The sequence below is a fragment of the Nanorana parkeri genome, unplaced genomic scaffold (genome assembly GCF_000935625.1).
Source record: "Nanorana parkeri isolate BGI_ZX_2015 unplaced genomic scaffold, ASM93562v1 scaffold10, whole genome shotgun sequence".
NCBI classification, from domain to species: Eukaryota; Metazoa; Chordata; class Amphibia; order Anura; family Dicroglossidae; genus Nanorana; species Nanorana parkeri.
The window spans coordinates 3,640,023-3,647,293 of NW_017306278.1; the positions used below are offsets into that span (position 1 = coordinate 3,640,023).

The 7,271-nt window shown below is 49.0% G+C and overlaps 1 protein-coding gene across 1 annotated transcript in view; it reads right to left on the reverse strand.

The window, feature by feature from the left end:
- Nucleotides 1–7,271, reverse strand: part of SAAL1 (serum amyloid A like 1) — a 13,638-nt gene that overhangs the window by 1,088 nt on the left and 5,279 nt on the right. The window contains exons 7-14 of the mRNA XM_018554882.1: nucleotides 6,701–6,780; nucleotides 6,209–6,268; nucleotides 5,040–5,155; nucleotides 4,186–4,369; nucleotides 3,254–3,336; nucleotides 2,234–2,422; nucleotides 880–1,067; nucleotides 6–98 (exon numbers count right to left, since the gene is read on the reverse strand). Of these exons, the coding sequence (XP_018410384.1) occupies nucleotides 6–98; nucleotides 880–1,067; nucleotides 2,234–2,422; nucleotides 3,254–3,336; nucleotides 4,186–4,369; nucleotides 5,040–5,155; nucleotides 6,209–6,268; nucleotides 6,701–6,780 (993 nt within the window). The remainder of the gene's footprint in view (nucleotides 1–5; nucleotides 99–879; nucleotides 1,068–2,233; nucleotides 2,423–3,253; nucleotides 3,337–4,185; nucleotides 4,370–5,039; nucleotides 5,156–6,208; nucleotides 6,269–6,700; nucleotides 6,781–7,271) is intronic.

The following is a 7,271-nucleotide window of genomic DNA, read 5'->3' on the forward strand; positions in this document are numbered from 1 at the left end:
CTCACTGAAAGAGAATAGAGGGGGAGCAAGTTCTGGAGAGCGCACAGACACTTCTTCTCGGTGATGTGTCCTTGTTTGAGTGCCTCTGATATGTTCTCCTGCAGAGAGAAATGACGCGTGATCAATAACATCATAAAGGACCCTTATTACAGGGGAAAGGTATAAGGAGGATTTAGGAGATATAATCAAAAGTTAAAAATGTGAGTTCCGTATAATGCTAGACGTCAATGGGGAGACTACGTAAAATTGTCCCTGATGGGGTCACAGCTACACTGCAGCTCATTCCTTCCCAGTTCATGGATTGAACTTCCTGTCCTTGGGTGGCTACGCTCAGGCCTTCACTATATCGATAAAAGGAGCCATGGTTGTCTCGAAGGCTGGACTATGACGGGTGGCCTCACCAAAATCTATACCAGACCCTTATATGCTAGATGCGGTCTGGAATGGATTTTAAGGGGGGAAACTATGCCAAAACCCCCACAAATGTGGTTCCCCCTTCATATCAGGAAGCCCCTTCACATCAGAATCCTACCTTTCACATTAGAGTCCTCATTTACATTAGGAGCCCCCTCCTTTCATATCAAGAGTCCCCCCTTTCACACTAGGAGCCACTGCGCCATGGAGAAGCATGGTGCTGTGCAAACATTTTGAGGAACCCCAAAGAAGGCAGAAGGCACCCTGTTTGAGAAAGCCTGACCTAAGAGAGGAAAACCAATGCGGCCACCACATCTAAGGACTACTTAGCTGCCGTGTATCACATTTTTGTTTTTGGGGTTAAAAATCCTTCAAACATTTGAAAGTCACATCAAACATTACACCATGGAAGCAAACAACATTCACCCAGGAGGAATGCACTCTATGACTAAAGGGAATGTTCACCTTTGTTAGCTGTGAGAGGATGTTGGAGAGGAATTCACAGCACACGTCCTTCAGGATCTTCAGGTGGAAGTCCTCCTCAATCGCGCCATCTTCTGGATCACCTCCATCATGGAGTTTGTCGCTGCTCTTCTGCCAGCAGGCCTCCAAGTTCTCCAGAATGCGGGTCAGGCTGTTTATAAGCGGGAGATCTGGAAGAGAGAAAGGATTCTCATTGCTGGACATTGTTCATACCGCACGGCAGTGTGCTCACCGGCTGGGCATTCAGTCGTACCATAACAGTCCAATCAAAGCTTATGACTTATCTGAGAGACGGGCAGACTATGGCGTCACACCGGGCAGCATGCCACGAGCCAATACAGCTCTGAAGTCAGGAATGACCACCAATGGAAGGGAGCACTACACTGACCCACCAATGTAAGGGAGACTCACCCCTCGTCGATGATATCGAATCAGCTATGACTTTGTGGTAAGTTTCCCCAATTTTGCTTAAAACCAATTCCTTATGGTAGTAGCGCTTCTATCCCCATTTTTTGTTCTCCTTGACAAAGTCGGCCACCCCGGTCCGCATTCCTAGAAGCCGCACACCTAGCGTGAATAAAACCCATACCCAATCACCCTCACCCTCGTGGTAGCGCTGTCTCAGGGGACTGCAATCCCAATTTTTCATTGTCTAGTGGCTGTTACAAGACCCCGCCTCGCAATGACACCTGGATTGTGTACCCCGTTTTTGCTGTACTTTGATTATTATTGGCACCGACAATTTACACAGTGCTGTACACAGTGCACATTCAGATCAGCCCTGCCCCCCAAGGAGCTTACAATCTAAGGGCCCTATCTCACATACACGTCATGACCTGCCTTCCTGGTTGGCTAGGAAGCCCGCTTAACTTGTTCTAAGGCAGCCTGGCTTCCTAACCAATCAGGAAGCCGGGCTGCACGTAATGACCTCCCTCCTGGCTTCTTGATTGGTCAGAAAGCCAGGTTGCCTAGGAACAAGTGAAGCCGGCTTCCTAACCAATCAGGAAGCCAGGCAGCACGTAATGACCTCCCTCCTGGCTTTTGATTGGTCAGGAAGCCAGGTTGCCTAGGAACAAGTGAAGGCGGCTTCCTAACCAATCAGGAAACCGGGCGGCATGATATGACTCGTTTCCCAGCTTCCTGATTGGTCAGGAAGCCAGGCAGCCTCAGTAAGGCAATCTGGAAGCCGGGTGACGGGTCATGATCCACCCCCCACTTCCTAATTATCGGGGCACACGTCACCGTAAAAAATATATATATATCTGTACTCGTAACGGATACCGATCAAACCGGTACGGGTGCATCCCTAAAAAGGTAACAATGTATAAAGATTTACTTTTTCCGGTCTCCGCGTACTCCATCTCCGTCTGTGAGGAGAACATGACGGACATGACGGCCAAGATGGAGGACAAGATGGTTTTGTGCTCCTGGACCAGCAGAGGGGGGTCATCGGGCTGACAGAAGTGCCGACACGTCAGCTCAAATAAGAACTCCCACGTCCGCTTCCCGTCTTCAGGGGACTGCACTGGAAATAAAAGAGAGTTCCATCAGATCATCACAACCAGGAAACATGTGACATGTTATAACCGCAACGTGGGGCAGAAAGACCCGTGACAGCGCTGCCGTCCCGACCAATCAGAAGCTTTCTGGCTGGTGAAGGAAATCCCGGCTGTTTTCTACTTGCTGGGCGTGTTCAATATTCTGGTGTCCCCACACTTTGGGGGTTTCTCTCTCCAGTAGCTACCAAACATGGAAATTTCAACTTCATGTGGACTGATCCTTTAAATTATATATAAAGCCGAAAATGTTTTAGCTTGTTTTAGACCAATTCGGGAATGGTTAAAACTGAAGTTTAATCTTCTTATATTTTGTCAAGGGGAGGACGGAGGTCAGATAGAAGACTGAAGGGGAGGACGGAGGTCAGATAGAAGACTGAAGGGAAGGACGGAGGCTAGATAGAAGACTGAAGGGAAGGACGGAGGCTAGATAGAAGACTGAAGGGAAGGACGGACGGACGTCAGATAGAAGACTGAAGGGAAGGACGGAGGTCAGATTGAAGACTGAAGGGAAGGATGGAGGTCAGATAGAAGACTGAAGGGAAGGATGGAGGTCAGATAGAAGACCCCTGCCAGGTTTCTTTTTATTGCTGTCCAATTAGGGAGATTTCCTTTCACTCCTCCAGTCCCAGAAACACAAATCAGGAAGTGAGAGGAAATCTCTGCAAAGTAAGGGGAATTCCCTTCTTGGACGGTTGTCACTAGAACAGGTGAGAAGATCTCCCACCTCCAATCTGAAGGTGAACCTCCGATACGAGTTGGCTGGTTCAGGCCCATTTTATGCTGTACATGATGCTTACCTATAGATTGAATTCCCTCATCCACTGTGGTCACCAGCTGTAATATGTGCATGTACACATCGAGACCTTCTGGACTATCATCCCTGGAAAAACACAGGAAAAGACGGTTAAACGCCACCCCCTTTTCATAGCTTTATAGTCCCGCCCCCGCATTGTATTGTGACCAATGTGTACTTTGAAATGCTGCTTCCTGTTCTCCCACTCCAGTGCTCTATGCTGGCAGAGTGGAGTACTGGCCACACCCCTTATCACAAGTGTCCTCACACAGACTGCAGAGGAAAAGAAGGGGGTGTGTCTGACCAGGTCTGTTACTGAGTAGCGATTGCTGAGTGCACTAGGTCCAACTCAGGACATCACAGTCATGTTTAGACAACCCCGCATAACTGCTGTTATAGGGAAACTCTCAATGCAAGCTCTCAGCTCTACCAAATCATTACTACCTGCTTGCACACTCTCCTTTAGACTGACTACAACTGTGTACCATGAGGGCCTTTCTAAATGCATCCCATACACTCTGCTCATTCATTCCTATGGCTGGTCTCATGGCAGCTCCAGCCATCCAGAGCTACACATAAATAGTTGGGATGGCACCCATGCGCAGTACAAGCTGGTACAGCACCGGGCAGGGCCGGACATTGAAGAACCAGAAAGCGGGGCTGGAGGTAGGTATTTAGGTACATGGCTGCCATTTAAAAGGGGCAGGGGAACATTTAAAGGACAACTTTACTAAAAGATGTGGTCTTGGCCAACGAGTCTGTAACTGGTTGTGGGTTTAAAGCTCTGACCTACCGGCCCCACCCCACCCCACCCCACGGACCCTTGTATTGGTGGCGTGTGAGGAGTGTGGTCAGAAGGGAGGAGTCATGAAGATCAGAGGTGGAGCTTATGACCTATAAGGGGTATATAAAGTCCGTCTCTGGTTCTGAACTCACTTCAGCTCCTTGGCGGCCTCCAGTAGGGAAGGAACAAGGCCCAGCGGGGGCGGCTTCTCTTCTTCTATATCAGTAATCGGAGTCCCTGGTTGCTGGCAGCCGGCTTTTATCCAATCAACCATTATGTCTTCATCCACGTCAAACAACTTGTCCACCAACTCCCCGACTTTAACCAGGAGGTCCGCTGCAAGGAGATGTCACACACACATTTCAAACAAGAAGCATCTAAGTAGGGGACTGGCCCCTTTAACACTTAAAGCTGAACTCCGGGCTTCACAAATATTGTCCTCATACAAGAGTCACGTGCGTTCTTCCTGAATCTTGGTGAGCTTTGTGTATTTCTTCCAGATCTGTGCAGACTTGGAGCTTCCGGTAATAAAGACCGCTCACTGCTGCTCTCTCTCCGTGTGCAGGGTGACTGGTCTTGTCTCCACCCCCTCCTGTAATAAAGACCGATCACTGCTGATCTCTCTCCTTGTGCATGGTGACTGGTCTTGTCTCCGCCCCCTCCTGTAATAGAGACCGGTCACTGCTGCTCTCTCTCCTTGTGTAGGGTGACTGGTCTGGTCTCCGCCCCTCCTGTAATAAAGACCGGTCACTGCTGCTCTCTCCTTGTGCAGGGTGACTAGTCTTATCCCCGCCCCCCTCCTGTAGTGGGTGGGGCCTGTTGGGTCCCTCCCAAAGCTTAGAATATCTGAGTTTGGTAAGTTGGTGCACACAAAGTGTATTTATATCCTTTATGGCTATGATGAAAGAATACATTTAATATAAGGCCTTTTTGTAGTTCCTGTAAGCACAAAGACAAGGTGTATACGTCACAAACACAAGCCTGTGGTATGCATACTCATCGTTACCATTGGTGGAGCTGGTCATGATGAAGCACAGGTTGTCCCGGATGGAGGGGTGCTTCCTGATCCTTTCCAGCCACATGCTCATCACTTCCACCTGAGACAAGCACGTCAATAGCAGCCTGCAACACAGAGGTGGGAAAAAAAAGTCCATCAGGACCAACCAATAGAAAGAAGCAACTGAATGAACAGATACATTGAAAACATACACAACACAAACAAACATAACAAGTAGCGATGCACAGATACCGGTATTTCGGTACCGATATTTTTTTTTCGGTACTCGCCGATACCAAATACTGAGTACCGGAAGTCCCATTCAGGAAGCCAGGCGGCGTGTAATGACTCGCCACCCGGCTTCCCGATTAGCAAGGGAGCCGTCCCCATGCTTCTCGTCACTATGCGACGAGAAAGCATGGAGCCGGAGGTTCAGGTAAGTCAAGCTGAGAGAGTTGGAGCTGTTTGGAAACATGATGACTGTATGTGTTTGGGCAAAAAAGAAATACTTTGCTGGGCGATGTGTATTTCTTTGATCAGGATTCATTACTGAAAAGAAGTTTGAGAGTTGAATACGACTTTAAATAAAACTTGTCAAAAGAAAAACATGGAAGCTGCCACCGCAGAGCTCATCTTCCGAAAATGCTGGTAGACTGGCTGTCAGGCTGACCCTCTTGCAATAGCAGCCTCAACTTGGCTGGCCTCATTCACACTGCTTAGAGTTGGCCTGTACAGATCCATGCGGCGTGCACGGCCGTATCGGGCAGCTCCCGGGAAGGACAGGTGTTGCGTGTGAGTGTACGCAGCACCCTGTTCTTCTCTATGGGAGTACGCGGCCGTACCCGAGCTGCACATCTGTGGATCCTGTCTGCATCTGAGCACGGACACCCGCACCTATGTGCCGTTGGGGTGAGCGTAGGGCAGCGTACCGCTGCGTACTCCCATAGAGAAGGACGGGGGCTGCGTAGAATTACAAGCAACACCTGTCCTTCCCGGGAGCTGCCCGATACGGCCCTGCACGCCGCATGGATCTGTACGGGCCGGCTCTTAGCTGTGTGAATGAGGCCTAAGTCTTTTTTAACCCCCTCCAAAAAAATAAATAGGAAATGTGATGGTGAAGAGAGAGGGGGCAATAATCACCAGTGTGCACGCACCCAAAAGTAGACAATATGGCTTACCTGCAGGTCTCCAGCAATGTTGGCGGGTCCGTGTCACTCAGAAGTAGAAGAAGAACTTCCCTAAAAATAAATAAATGTAAATAAAATGCTGACGGGGGTCTTTGATACAAAGAAGCTACTCTGAAGTCACTCTGTCCCTCTGCTCTCTCCTGCAATCAGCACACAAGCACTGCAGCGCAACTGATTGGCTCCTGATGCTGCTTCTCCCTCCCGCACCTCTCTGTGCTGTAGAGCATATGTCGCCAAACTCCGGCCCTCCAGCTGTGTGGTGGAACTACAAATCCCATGAGGCATTGCAAGATTCTCACAGCCACAGACATGACTCCCGGAGAGAGATGCATCATGGGATTTGTAGTGTCACCACAGCTGGAGGGCCGGAGTTTGACTACTACTGCTGAAGAGGGACTGTAAGAAGCTGATACCAAGTCAGATTTGGGGACTTACACCGCTTGCAGGTTTATTTTAATGTCTTTATACAGGACGAAAACTCACCCCAAGTCCTTGTTGCTGCTGAGGTTCAGGCAGGTCTCCTGGAAGCAGGCCATGTTACCCAGAATTCCCACGCAGATTTCCTGTACAGAGGAGACATCACGTAAGATTACAGTTCACACTGACTGAATGGAAACATTAAAGGGTCGGTCCATTCAAATTTTAGAAACAGTTATTTATTCCCGGAGAACAAACTGAAGCTGAACTCCGGACTTACCATGAAGTAGAACTGAAGCCAGGATTTGATTTTCATTCGTTTTAGGATGGGGTAAGGAAGAGTTATAACCCAGTAAGTTTTTTGGGGGTTTCTTTCGCCATCTGTGTCCCATTTGGGCGATTTCCCTTCACTTCCTGTCCAACAGCCGTGACATCACCACACCTCAACCAATCAGATTACGCCTAGTATTCAGTCATAGGAATACTAGGTGTCCTTTGAATGGCCGCTGTGCCGAGCAAGCAACCTGCTGTGTTTTAACAGCACAGGAGACGCTGCTCAGCTCAGTGGCTGTCCCTATACCCAAGAGATGCTGTGATGCAATGTAGTAGCTGCAGCAACTACAATGTATTGTAGTGT